The 14,636-nt window shown below is 50.0% G+C and overlaps 2 protein-coding genes across 2 annotated transcripts in view; one reads left to right on the top strand and one right to left on the bottom strand.

The window, feature by feature from the left end:
• LOC123394119 (ral guanine nucleotide dissociation stimulator-like) overlaps positions 1–14,636 on the bottom strand; it is a 153,818-nt gene that overhangs the window by 20,409 nt on the left and 118,773 nt on the right. The window lies entirely within an intron of this gene.
• Positions 9,900–12,503, top strand: LOC123394126 (ral guanine nucleotide dissociation stimulator-like). The gene is made up of 3 exons (XM_045087805.1): positions 9,900–10,262; positions 11,660–11,853; positions 12,440–12,503. The coding sequence occupies exons 1-3, from the start codon at positions 10,170–10,172 to the stop codon at positions 12,501–12,503; spliced, it is 351 nt and encodes a 116-aa protein (XP_044943740.1). The 5' UTR covers positions 9,900–10,169.

Here is a 14,636-nt window from a genome sequence, read left to right as displayed (position 1 = left end):
CTGTTCATTCTCAACATGACTCTCCCTTCAGAGAAAAGAACCAAGGCTCAAAGGGGTTCAATCCACCCAGCAAGCAAGTGGCAGAGCCAGGACTCAGCCCAGAGCCGCCTGGTTCCAAAGTCCATGTCCCTCCCTCCCGCCACCCACGTCACTAGAGAGGGAAATGCAGTGTGTCTGTGCCAGCCTCGTACCTACACATTACGTGAAGGTTGGGATGATAAGGAGCCCGACAATGAATGACCAGTACCATTACAACACTTTGCATTGTCGTCTTGGATGCTTTTATTACATATCCAAAAAGACAATTCATCAGGCAGAATTGTATTTGTTCAGTATTTCACTTTCAGTTCTGGTTTGTTTCCTTCCTTCCTGCCTTTACTTGTGTCCTTCTCGCCTTCCTTCCTTCCTTCCCTCCCGCCCGCCCTGCCTCCTGCCTTCTTTCCTTCCCGCACCATCACATTGTCCCGGACTGTAACTAAGGGTAAAGCAATTAGGCTTTACTCTGCCTGTTTAGGAGATGCAGTCCCTGGTTCCTTACAGAGAAGTCTTCTTCAAGACAACCGGGTGGCTCAGTCAGTTATGTGTCTGTGTTCAACTCAGGTCATGATCCCAGGGTCCTGGGATGGAGCCTCACATCAGGTTCCCTGTTCATTGGGGAGCCTGCTTCCTCCTCTCTCTCTCTCTGTCTGCCTCTCTGCCTACTTGTGATTTCTCTCTGTCAAATAAATAAATTCCTGTTTTTTTTTAAAAAAAAAAATCTTCTTGGGCGCCTGGGTGGCTCAGTGGTTAAGCCGCTGCCTTTGGCTCAGGTCATGATCTCAGGGTCCTGGGATCGATTCCTGCATCGGGCTCTCTGCTCAGCAGGGAGCCTGCTTCCTCCTCTCTCTCTCTCTCTGCCTGCCTCTCTGCCTACTTGTGATTTCTCTCTGTCAAATAAATAAAATATTAAAAAAAAAAACTTCTTTACCATAGAATGACAGCTTCCAAAGATAGAAGAAATGGTAGAATTAGGAAGTCACCATTTTGCAACTCCGCATGGAAAAACTGATTCAGGTAAGAGCCATCAATGAATGCTACAAGCATTGGATAGAAGATTGTGGGGAGTAGGATCTTTGGACATTACCAAAGTATCACCCCACTGGTGACTTGCCAATTTTAAGAGAACAATATACTATCACAAAGGCCAGTATTGGTGGCTGACAACTCAACCAAGGATGAAAACTCAATAGTATGCACACCCTGGTGTTGTACCCCCGACTCGAAGCAGCAGGAAGTATCCAGTATCACCCAGAGTATTTGTTCCTGATATGTTTAACCTGCACTTAACCAAGGTTTTAGACCTAACTTCCAGTGTATAGGAAAGTCGATAGCTAGAATGTGGAGGTAATGACACTACAGGGAAACAGTTAGACTTGTGGGACATTTTACAAGACAAACTGGCCTCGTCTCTCCAGAAAATCAATCTGATCATGGAAAGCAGATCAATGCTTGCCTGGAACAAGGAGCAGAGGGGATATGACTACAGAGAGGCACAAAGGATCTTTCTGGGCCAACAGAAATCTGCATTTTGATTGTTTTTTATTTGATTTGATGGGACAGTTACATCAGTGCATACAGTTGTCAAAATTAATGAACCAAGTTCACTTACAGCTGAATTTCTAAGGTCAAGTTAAGCATTGATGCAGATGATTTTTAAAACAAAAACAAATTATCAGTGTCACAGAAAAAAGTGAAGCCATGGGTTGTCTTTATTGTCTTGACACAGTATTTAAATTGTCTAAAGACCCATTACAACCAGATATAATAAGAGAAGTTCAGCTAGATCTGGGCTTGAAGAAAAAGGGGACAGCTAAGAAAGACATTTTGGGGATAATGCAGAGAATTGAGGCAAACTGGATGCTAGATCATCCTGAGAAATTTAAAAAACTTTTTTCTTCTGCTTTCTGGTGGGGTAATGTTCTTATTGTTAGAAGATACTTGTTGAATTATTTAGGAGAGAAGGGTCATCAATTGCTATACTAGAAGCTATATGAGGACATGTAGAAAGAGAAAGCAAAGACAGCATAAAGTTATCAATGGTTTAATTCTGCAGAAAGAATTCACTGATATTTATTATGCTAGGCTTTCAACACTTCTGTCCTTCTGAAATTTCCAAGAATAAAAATGTGGAAAACAGTGACTGCCATGTGAGTGGTGATGGCTCTTCTGGTTTGGAGGCAGTCTTCAGAGAGTCTTCTGGCCTTTGGTGAGATTATCTCTTATGGTAAGGAGCCACCCCTTTCCATGGCTACTCCTTCAGGGGACAGGACACGTGCATGTCCCTAGAGAGGCCTTTGTATCCTACTCTGTGACCTAAAGGGCTTCGGGCTCCGCCCACCATCCTTCACTTCTCCCCACCACGATGCTGTTGAGCAAATACACGTGAACGGTTCTGTTAACTGCTGGAATAAATATTGCACCTCGACTAAAAAGAAAAGATAAGTTAACTCCTGGAATCTCTCCATGAGAGAAGAGACGATAGAAGAACATAGATCAAGAAGCTTTAAACACTTGCTTAAAGTTGAATGGAAACATACGTAATATGTACTTTGAAGGTAGGAGTTCTCTTTCAACGTCAACTAAATGAGGTCACTAGGGCTCTGGGTGTGGAAGATCAGACTTATTTAATGTGATGATGTCTAGGATGTTACTGAGCTAAGGGAAGTGATCAAATTCTCCTCCTCTGGAAGGTCTAGCTCAAACTGCTTCTCTTGTAGAAAATCGTTCCAAACTAATCCAACCCAGAACAATCACTCCCTCTCCCAGGTTCCACCTGTTCCTGCTATCTGTTTCAGCCTGTCTGATCCTAAGTCACCTGCTAGATTATTTAAAAATAGCTTACATTTTCACATCTTCTCCTTAAAAAGCCAGGATAGGGTTTGATGGGGATGCCGAGGCCTGATTCTCCCGATATGTCTGTCTTCACCAGCACATACCCACCCATACTGTAAGTGCTTGGACAGCAGGGGCCAGGGCTAAGCCCCTTTGTGTTCCCAAGGCCCTGCACAGGGTCTGATCCATAAATGCTTGAAAAATGAACAAGGGCTTTCCTCCTATCCCTACTGTACAGTCCAGAACATAGGGCAAGGCATGGGGGAGCTTCTTGTAGAATGAATCAAAGTTACCTGGAATCAGGACATTGGAGTCATAAAGTCTCTCTTTCTCTGTCTGTCTCCCTCTCTCTATCTGAATCTCTCTTTCTCTTTTGCTTACATGCACATGCATTTTCTTTCTCACCATTGGAACCCAGACACCACTCTGGCAAGAATCCCAGGATTAGAGTAAGGTGTAGAGGAAAGCCATGTCCACTATCCCCTGTCCAAATCCCTGACCCATAGATTTTGTGAGCAATATAAACTTTTTTTATGAAATTGCATTCTGGCAAGATAGGTTATATAGGCACACTAAATGGAACATTCTCTTTGCTCCTGATCCTTCTCTACATCTCATCTAAACAAGGAAGTAGTACCTTAGGTAGGATTGTCAAATTAAATGCGATGTCCAATAAATCTGAATTTCAGAAAAATAATAAGTGATTCTTTTGCCACAAATGTCCCCAGTATTTCATGTAACATATCTTCTAAAAATATTTATTGTAGGTACCTCCTTAGCACAGTAGGCAGTGCATCAGTCTCATAAAACTATTTGTTTATCTGAAGTTCAAATTCAGTTGGCACTCCTTTATTTTTATTTGCTAATTCCAGGAACACTTACCTTGAGTCTCCACCCTGGACCTTTTCTCTACCCACACACACTACTTAGGGGAGTCAACACAGTCCAAGCTTTATCCTGACAACTCTGAAACTTTTATCTCCAGTTCAGAAATCTCTACCAATCACCACACCAAAACACTGGACTACCTACTTGATAACTCCACTTATACCGCTGAGAGTCATCTCAGACCCAATCAGAATTGTTGATTTGCAACCCCTACCCACCCCCCCAAGCTGTTGCTCCTCACCCTTCCCCATCTCGGTGAATGGCACTGACATGGACCCAGTTGCTCAAGCCCCCAAGGAGAGCGTCAGCCTTGATTCCTCCCCATCCCGTACTCTGTGTCCAGTCAATCAAGAAGTCCCTTTGGCTCAACCGCCAAAACATATTTCCAGCCCATCGCTGCCTCCTGGTGTCCCCTACAACCCCTCTGGATCAAGGCACACTCTCCTCTCACTTGAACAACTGTACTAGCCACCCAATGGCTTTCCCTCTTCCCCTCTTGATTCTCTATAATCCTCTCTACTGCATTTCCCCACAGAAGCTGGCGGGATCTTTTTAAAGACACATCATGGAACTCGTCTGCTACAAATGCTCCGATGTTTCCTCACTGCACTAAAAATAAAATGAAAATATCCTTCAAGATCCTTCATGATCTATTTCCTGTACCATCTGTCAAAGGACACCAACCTTTCTGTTCCTCAAACATCCTAAGGTCCCTACCTTAGGATGTTCTGCCTGAAGTACGGCACCCAGGTGGCTCATTCTTACCATTTCCGCCTCAAATCTCACATCACTTCTTCCATTTAGTCCTCCCTTAGCTGGCCCCCACCCCCCACCCTCCTGTCTCCCAAGGCCATCAGCCTGGGGTATTTCCACCTCCAGGCAAAACCCAGTGCATCTGCTTTGGTTTTAGTTTGGGCCTGTGCACTGGTTTCTGTCCTCTTGCATTTGATGTTTTTTAAAAAACAGCAGAGAAACAGATTTTGTTAATTTCCTAATTCAATTTAAGAGTTCTGTCCATTCATATATGATTTGACTTATGGTTTAACTACCCACATTTGTAGTGATGGCTTATATAGGTAGACTTATTTCTACCGTATGATTTTTACTTTTCTATTGATTATGCTTTTTTTTTTTTTTTTTTTTTTTTTTTGTCAGAGAGCAGAGGCAGAGAGGCAGAGGGAGAAGCAGACAAGGAGCCCGATGTGGGACTCAATCCCAGGATGCTGGGATCGTGACCCCAGCCCGAAGGCAGGCTTAACCTGGCGTCCCTGATCATGCATTTTTTTTAAAAAATGCACAAGTAGGCATCCCAGAAAGGGAGAAGGAAGCTGGCTTCCCGCCGAGCAGCAGAGAGCCCGATGTGGGGCTCGATCCCAGGACCCTGAGACCATGTCCTGAGCTGAAGACAGAGGCTCAACCCTCTGAACCACCCAGGTGTCCTGATCATGCATTTTTAATGTTTCTTTCTTCTCATTTGTTCCCTTTCAAGGAGTTGACATACTTTCTTTATTCTCTTATTTCATCATTTACTTTGAAAAAACATATACTCGATTTCTGTGTTTTAGGGTTACCAGTAAAACTCTTTTTTTAAAAAAAGATTTTATTTATTTATTAGAGAGACACAGAATGAGAGAGCAAAAGAGAGAGTATGAGTGGGGAGAGGTCAGAGGGAGCAGCAGACTCCCTGCCGAGCAGGGCTCTGATGTGGGACCTGGGACTCCAGGATCATGACTTGAGCTGAAGGCAGTTCCTTAACCAACTGAGACACCCAGGTGCCCCACCTTTAAAACTCTTAAGCCCACGTAGGGACGCCTACCTAGCTCAGTCTCTTAGGCATCTGCCTTCGGCTCAGGCCATGATACTGGGGACCTGGGATTGAGTCCTGCATCAAGCTTCTTGCTTAGCCCAGAGCCCACTTCTTCCTCTGCCTGCTGCTCCCCCTCCTTGTGCACTCTCACACTCTTGCTGACAAATAAATAAATAAATAAATATATAAAATCTTTAAAAAACCCAAACTCTTAAGCACGTGTAACTTACGTCTGAACTGAGTCTATTACTCCTCTTAGAGCACAAAATGAGAATCTCAGAATCCTTTAATGCCTAGTACCTTCAGTTGTTCTAACAATGTGCATTATCATGTCATTCCAACTTGTCACTAACATCTCCCGAAATGGCTTTTTCGTGTGTTTTACAGCTAATGGTAATTCAGATTTCCCGACATGTTGGATAACTACTTACCCACCGGGCTCTTTGTTTCCCATTCACTCCTGCAGGTCTGACTTCCGGTGCTGAAATAATCCTTCAGTTGTCCTTCCAGTAGCTGTTGTGGAGGAACCATTTCTCCATCCTTATGTCAAAAAATGTTTCTCTAGCACCTTAAATCCTGGGCATAATCCACAGGTACGAAATTCTGGTGTACAGTCCATTTCTTCATTGCAACCAGAATGGCGAGATGTGTGAGACCTTGTGGATGGAATAAGGTGGTGTCTGGGCCCAGCTTGCTTCCCAGAGCAGAAAGCCGGGACCTAGCTTCCTGGTTTTCAGCCATCCTCCCTAACTGATGTCTGGGAACTCGGAAGCATTCGGGCCCCAGCTGGTCTTCTGGGGACCCCCGGGATCCTGAGATCATGCTGTCACACCTGGGATATCGCCCCGCTTCACCGCTTGAACACTTTTAAGCCAGGAATGTCCCCCACAGGGGAAGACCCCTAAGTCTTTCAATCATGCACCTGGTTGTCCATAGAAACTTTGCAGTAGGCCCCTTCAGGTAGGTGCCTCCCCTCGGCTGTATCCATAGCTGTATCACACTCACAACTGGTTCCCATCCAGGCCCCTTGGGCTCTGAAGCTGCGGCAGGCACCACAGTGGGAGCTAGAGGTAGCTCTTGGGGTGGTTCAGCATCTTCTTCTGAGGTTGGGGCTGTCGGTCCAAGAAGAGAAAGTATCAATCCAATGATTGACTTTTCATGTCCCTCCTAAATCAAGGAAAATTTCCCCACCATTCAATGTTCTCTGAGTCCAGGAAGCAATCCCTAGAGGGTCTCCCCTGATAGCAGGTCATGGGCACAGGGATCTGAGGCCGCTCCTTACTCCCGGCCCACCAGATGACAGAGGCCAGCTCTGGGCGGCCTCGGCTGTTCCCTGCACAGGTCTATATCAGCCACCCCCTGTCCTCCTCAGATCAGCATCTCTCTGGTTCTCCTCCCTCTACCCCTCCCCCTGCTTGTGCTCTTTTCCCTCTAATAGATAAATAAAATCCTAAAATAATACATAAAAGCTTGAGCATCAAAGTGAACCTTGAGGCCTTCAAGACCTGGCCGGAAACACCCTCCTGTGTGTATTTCCTTGTCATCTTTCCTCTTGTGCTGATGGCATCAGAGGTGCATGTCATCCCAAGGAGGGAGAGGGCCGATGGTGGAGAGACTCTGGGCTCCTGAAGAACACAGAAAGGATTTCAGTCTCCAATCTGAAGATCCACTCAGCACTGTCAAGGGGGGGGACCTCTGTGGTGACAGGCTACCAAAACCTGGGGAGTTACATGGTCATTCAGCGTAATGTAATATAGCTCATACAGCATGTTGAAATGACCAAGTTCACTTGAATAGTGATCAACCTAAAACCTTTAAAGGGGACCTAAGAGGCACCTGGCTTCCTCAGGCACTAGGAAACTTGATCACAGGGTTATGAGTTTGAGGCCCACATCAGGCACAGTTAACTTAAAATACAAAACAAAAGGCTTACACAGGACTAAAATCAGTGAGGCTCAAACAACGGAGCTGGTCTGTGCTGGGATAGATCCTGTGTCCCGTTCATTCAGCCACTGGGCACTGCGCACTCAGATGGTGCCAGGGCTTATCAACCCAGAGGGTTCTCCTCGTGAGAGCTCCGGGTCTAGAGCAGAAGATGGACAAACGAGAAACCAAAATGTGAACGGGAAAAGCGATGGCTCCACAGCAAAAGAGCAAGGGACACAACTAAGGCCCGAACTCCTCCCGGGGAGGGTTATGACAAGGCTGTGCTGAGATGACACGGAGAATTCCTGCGGGAGGAAAAGAAGGAGACAGCCCTGCACAAATGCGAGTGCATTCCACCTGGCGGAGGGCACCATGGAGCAGAGGACTGGAGGTTAGAAAGGGGGCCAGGGTGGCCAGAGAAGCTGAGGAAGGACCAGAGTGGGAGGGGAGGAGGGCCAGGGCCCGGGAAGTTGGTCAGTATCAGTGCCCTTCTCCCAGGGCTTGTGACCGCACTTCCCCACACTCAGTGGATGAACCCACAAACGATGCCTCGTGGTCTCAGGGGATCAGGAATCCAGCAGTGCTCTGCTGGGGGCTCCTTCCAGAGTCTCTCCTTAAACTGGGCTGCTGACAACACCAAGGGAGGACCTGCTTCACCGAGAACCTGAGCACACTCAGGGGCATGGGCCAGATACAGCCCATCTCAAAGACCTGACTTCTGTCTGCTGTGGGCCCACAGGCCTGGGCCACGGGCATATGTCTGGGTCATGGTTCAACCTAGGAGCTTGTGCTCCAGTATGAAGATTGGAGAGAGAACATGGATCCGAGTCAACATGGGGCTGGGCAATGAGTTTTCGACGAAATCTCAGAAGAGCCTTTGGGTCACATGGCCACGTTCTGTGACATGGAAGTGAATCACCAAGTCCGGACCACACTCTGGGGAGGGGTCACACAAACACGTCTACAGAGGAGTTGGGGAACCAATGGAGCCCCCGAAGGGAGACTGTGAAGATCCCTGAAGTGTCCGGGCCTTGCCCAGAATCAGACTGGTAGGGATGCTTAGCAGGCTTGAACCCAGCTCTTTGAGTGTCCTCAAAGTTGGGGTCCTGGATGCAACCTAGCCATTCACTAGGGGCTCTGGAAAAGTTTTTCTGGAAGGAAGTGGCTGTTGGCCTGGAAATGTTATCGAGCTGAGGGTGATCATTGGTCTCCTAGATAGGAGACATATGCCCAGGTTCTTGTCTGAGGAGGATCCCGGGTCATGACGACCCACTGGATGGACCACCATCTGCATCACACCCTTTGGAAAGGAGAGAATGGCCTGCATCCTGGGATACGTGGTCTCTAGGGGTAAGGGTACATTCTGACCATCAAGGGCCAAGACTCCAGTAGCTTCTTTAGGGTTTGCATTGAAAATGCAAAGCCTAAGACCTTGTGAAGCTATTACTCAGCCCTCTGTAAGTGGGGCTGTCCTCTTCTGGGACTCCAGAATGTGAGCACCGATGAACACATGTGTGCACACAGGAGCGAGTGTGCTGGTGCACACAAACACACACACCCCAGGAGGGACTGTGGGGTGGGATCTGATTAGTAGCAAATTCCAAGAAGTTGACAGGAGGGAGGAAATAGGGTGGGAGGAATTTCCTACCTGTGACAGCACTCCTCTAACATCATAGCTATTATCCAACCTATGCCTGTGGACATCTGCTAGAAAGACACGCTGGAATCATCCATATGTGGCAAGAAGACCATCCCTGTCTGCCACAATGGCTTCTCTAGGGTTTGAACCAGGTAAGAATAGAGACTTGTGTCTGAAACCAGGTGTGTTTGCAAGCTGGGGCCCTGGCTGCTCCCAAACCTTCCCTGGGGCCCTGTTCCGAGGGGTGTGTTGGGGTCACTGTGTACAGATAAGATGTGTCCTTCCATGCCGAAGGGGGAAGAGGAGATGGCAGACGGGAGCACTGTTCGTGTAGGGGTCCAACCAGGAGTGGGCCCCGATAGGGCATCTCAGGAAGTGATGTCACTGCCTGGATCACAAAGGCCTTCAGAACTTGGAACCCCTGCAACCAGGCAGCCAGTCTAGTCCAGTAGCAGGGTTACTGGACTCAGGACCTAGACACAGAAAGATGTTTTCCTGTTGTGTACCTAGTTTCCGGGGCTCTGGGTACCAGAACCCCCAGGAAAATGACTTGATCTCATGCTGCAGACATTGGCTAAAACCACCCCCACAATGCCGCAGGACCTTTCAAGGGAGACGCCATAAGGTACTTACTACTGAGGAGACTAGGCGATGCCCCCCCCCCCGAACCATCCTAGGAAAGCCCCATGCCTTCCTCTGGAGTTTGAGGGGAGGAGGGATATGTGGGGTTTCCTGCCCATGGGCTGGAGGAGGGTGAGCACAGTGGATACCCTGGTGATCCCTTCTCGTTCACACCAATGTCAGGGTGGGCAGGGTGCACAGGGGATTCCTGAGGGGACTCTGAGCTGTGCCAGAGCACATCCAAGGCCCTGAAGCTGGGCCACGTTTCTTTCCTTGGGGGAGGGCTCTGCCACCTGGGCTGTGGTGTGTCTGGAATGGAGCGCCCTGGGTCTGAAGACTAGCAAACGCCTCCAGACAGGGCTCTAAGGCCGCCTGCCTGGCTGCCGGGCACTGTCTTTACAGAACGCCCCAGAGGACATGGTGCAGGAGGTGACCGAGGAGATTGCCTGCTCTCCTTCCTCCAAGGAAAAGAAGCCTCACACGGCCAACAGAGTCTGGCGCTGGCTCAGGGTGAGTGCAGGTGCTGGGGAGACCCGACCCCTGGGGCGCCCATGCAGCACCAAGGGCCCCACTTCCTAGAAGCCAGCCTGGCCTCCTAGAGTCCTGTACTCCCGTGAATCTGCATCCCATCTCTTCCCCAAACTGGCCCACATGGTCCTGCCCACGTCTTGGACAGAAGCAGAGCCATTTTCCACATACTTATAGGAGTATCATTAAAGAGACTTTAGACCAGGTCTCATCCCATTGATTTAGACTCCTTTTGCCCTGGCCTAGGCATTTTCCTAACTCGTGCTCCCAGGTGCCCACACTGGCCCAACAGTCCTTCCTCAGCTTCTGCAAGTCTTGCAAATCATCATTTGCAAGAGTTAATTGGGAGACTTTGATCCAAATGGACATGGGGCCCATGGTACTCTGTCTCTTGCTCTGCACTTTGGTATTGATGGAACACATTGTTGCCCACCCCCCCCCCAAGGAAAAGGAACAGGGGCCTCACAGCACTGCACTGCACGGCAGTCCAGAAGGCCAGTCATTGATCACAGCCATGGAGCCCTTTACTGGGGCAGGACTGGATGTAATCCCCTTCTCTGGCCAAGGCACAGTGCTTCATCCAGCAGCCTCCGTGCCTTCTTATCCTAAGCCCTCTCGCCTTAAACATCTCTGTGTTCTCGTCTCAAGAATGGGATATGTTGGGTGCCGGGGTGGCTCAGGGGGTTCAGCCTCTGCCTGCAGCTCAGGTCATGGGTCCTGGGTCTCACAGTCCTGGGATCGAGGCCCACGTCGGGGGCGTGCGGTCCTCTGCTCAGCAGGGAGCCTGCTTCCCCCTTTATGTCTGGCTTCTCAGCCTACTTGTGACCTCTCTCTCTGTCAAATAAATAAATAACAAGTCTTTCAAAAAAATAAAAAGAATGGGCTATGTTATCAGAAATCACAGGATCCATGCCACTCATGCAGGGACGTGCTATCCATACTCCGCTCACAAAGGGACCTCAGATACTAGCAAGTTCAGACATCATTTCTTTCAATTCTTTGTATGGATACCAAGAACAGTTTCTCATTGCCTTAAAGGCTTTTTAACTGATTGGCTGATTGATGGATTTGAGAGAGAGACAGGGGGAGAGTGGGGAGAAGCAGATGGAGGGACAGAATCCTAAGCAGACACTGCCCAATGGACACAGCCCTACGAGGAGCGCAGCCTCAGGACACGGAGACCATGACCTGAAGCAAAACGAAGAGCCTTAGTCTGAACCCAATGAGACACTGAGTCACCCGATTCTTTTTCGGACTCTGGGCTCTCTTGTCCCACCTCTTGCAGAAGTCCCTGAGATCTGGGGGCTCATTCTCCCCTCCAAGCCCCAACCCTCCTGGTGGCCACAGCACTGACTCATGTCTCCTCTGATTCACCTCAGGGGAAAAATCGTTCAACCAGGAAGAGGAGGAAGACCTCGGTGCTGATGGCCGAGCGGGCCGACAAGCTGCAGGCCGCAATAGATCACCTGGTGCCTGCCGTCATCAGACAAGATCTACACTGTGTCCACATCTTTCTGGAAACATACCGTCACTTGGCCACCACCCAGGAGGTGCTGGACCTCCTCTTTGCAAGGTGAGCACCCTCCCCTGCCCCTAACTGCTCTGTGGGATTTGGCCAATTCCTGTTGTGAGACTCTGGCAGGTCCCCAAGCTTCCCCAAGCTTCCCTTGCTCCTAACTGGGGCAGAGGCATTATAGGGACTCAGTGGGGTCTTGTAGGGAAAGGACACCTGGGAGCCTGCGCCAGTGGAAAAGTCTGCTGGAGGGCCTGTGGGCATGCTCTTTGCTCATTCCTGTGCCCCTCATGATGAAGCCACTGCCTCATCCCTGACTCTCACTATGATCTTGATCTGGGCTCCTTTGCCACTGAAAGGGAGATCTGAGACTCCTTCTGGGGCCTGTGTCTGGCTGAATCCAGAGCAAGCATCCCTGGGGGTGAGCAGGAGCCAGGCCCACTCAGATGTCGGTGATGGGCTGGTTGGGGCCCTTTCATTCAGCAAGCATTCAGGAAGCCCCAGTAGGTGGAGGCGATTATCTCGGAGCTGAATGGGATCCCTGCACAGAACAGAGAGCACCCCAGGGCTGCAGGCTAGTCAAGGGTCAGATGGTGAGAGCCAACATCCGCAGACATCTCATGTGATGCCCCCTGGCCTCCTCTAGATTCGGATGTGTTTCTTCCAGCTATGATGAGGTCTGCGGACCCCAGGACCAGTGCAACATGTGAGTAAGCTTTGGCTGCTCCAGGAGGGCCTTCCCTCTCCAGCAGGGCAGTAAGGGTACTGTGAGTTCGAGGGGCTGCCGGACCTTCAGACTCACCTCGTTATTCTTGCTTTATGGTAAATGTCTGAGAGCTTCTACTGGAAACTGGGAAGGTGCCCTGGGGGACTGGGGTAGGTGTGTGAGCACTGTGGGAGACCAGAGGGGGATGGAGGACAGCTTCAACCCCTGAGAGGGTCATGCTCCACCCCTGCCCCCTCCCAGCCCTCTCTCTGCCCCAATTCTGGGACCCAGAACGCAGGATTTAGGAACCATCGCACAGCAGTCTGCTGGCACCTGCACGCTGGGTGCTCAGAGGGGGCTCAGGGAGACTGGTGACCCAGTAGAGCCCAGGGATCAGCAGACATCCCACACCCTGTGGGAGGTGAATGTCAGTGGAAACAGACCCACTCTCATGGCACCTAGTGAATGGGCAGAGGAGGTAATGGTGGAGGTATGGGGAGGGTACAGGGAAGGCCTGGCTAGAGACAGAGTCCCTTTGTTCCCTCCTCGGTTGGATCTTCACTGAGCAGAGGCGAGTGCAGTGAGGGTAATGAAGAGGTCAGACACCACCCCTCCCCGGGCACATGCAGTTGAATTAAAGTGGCTCCTGGGCAAGGAGACAGACTGAGGAGTGTGTCCAGCTCCCCTAAGAAGTCCAGAAAGGCTCCCCACATTGATCAAGGACCTCAACTCCTAGCGGCTTTTGGCCAGCCTGCCGTGTGGGAGCAGGCCTTTCTCAGGCATGACTGCCAGGTCGCACGTGGACAAGGAGTCCGACTGGTCTCAGACAGGAGCTGACAGCCCAGGGGCCCAGGTTCCCACATAGGTTCCCTGGGATTTTGGTTTGGATGCGTACCCTGTCCTCTGACTTCTCTGCCTCCATGTCTGTCCCCAGGGTCGTCTATGCCATCCTCAATACCTGGGTGGAAAAGTATCCAGGGGATTTTGTGCAGCCTCCGGAGTTTCCCAGCTTGCATACGCTGCTGGCCTACCTGCAGGTCAATGTGCCGGGCTCGGACCTGCAGCGCCGTGCCCAGCTTCTGCTTCCAGAAAGGCAATGCGCTCCTGAAAAGACCACGGAGCCAGAGGCTGGGGGTGAGGAGGACTGGGGGAGACTGGTGTGGGCATGAGGCGGAGGCAGGGTGGGCCACCCTGAGGTAGCGTCCGTAGATTGTAATTGGGCCGAAGAGAGTGAGTCGTCTCAGATCCCTGTCCCCATGGGCTTCCGTCGGGGACACCTTCTAGGGGCTGGGTCTTGAACGCAGGCCACGCTGAGTGCTGGGGAAAGGGAAAGGCAAAAGTTAAGTCAATCAAGCTGATGATGCTTTCTCTTCTTGGAGCTACAGCACCGGCCCCAGAGCAAGATCAGGATGTTTCTCAGGAAGTTGTTCCAGCAGTCACTCTGGCACCCGCTGCACCTCTGGGGCCTGAGCTGGCCCCTGCCATCCCTGCTATGGCTGCTCACTATGGGTTAGGAAGACCAGGGCCCCCCCTGACCCGTTGGGGCCAGGGCAGATGGTCATCAGGGCCCTTGTTCACTTCTCTGCCACGGAAGAGCCACCAGGACTTTTGACTTTCCTGGATGACCAGCAGGGTCCTGCCCCCGAGCTGCTGCCCCTTGGCTCTGTGGAGCAAGCAGGCTAAGCCCCCGAGCAGCAGCTTGTGCTGGCTGCAGCTCCAGAGCATGATTCCCCCTCCCCAGTCATTTCCTTCTTTATCGTATTTGTTTCCTGTGTCCACCTCTATAATTACTTCATAGATGTTATTTATTAAATAAAGCAGAATTTGAGATTATATAACATTTTACTCGCATCCTTTGCAGTGGGATATGGAGGCCTCATTAGGTCCATCCAGAGTGTTGCACAACCATGTCGTTCCAGGACCTTTCCATCACAGAGACACCCGCGCTTCTCATCGCTCACTGCTCTGTCCCTCCCCCAGTCCCTGCAACTACTGCTCTTCTCTCTGTCTTGGCCACTTCACCTCAACTTGGATTTTCCTCTGCCTGGAAAACTACAGTATGGCCTTCTGTGTGTGTCTGCAGAACATAAGAGTGATTCCTCTCTTTTCAAACTTTTTTGAAACGATATAGGTATTT

Source organism: Mustela putorius, unplaced genomic scaffold, assembly GCF_011764305.1.
Source record: "Mustela putorius furo isolate JIRA1106 unplaced genomic scaffold, ASM1176430v1.1 tig00001501_pilon_pilon_pilon, whole genome shotgun sequence".
Lineage (NCBI taxonomy): Eukaryota > Metazoa > Chordata > Mammalia > Carnivora > Mustelidae > Mustela > Mustela putorius.
Note: the sequence above shows the minus strand (reverse complement) of the source record. Positions and strands in the feature narration are given on the sequence as shown.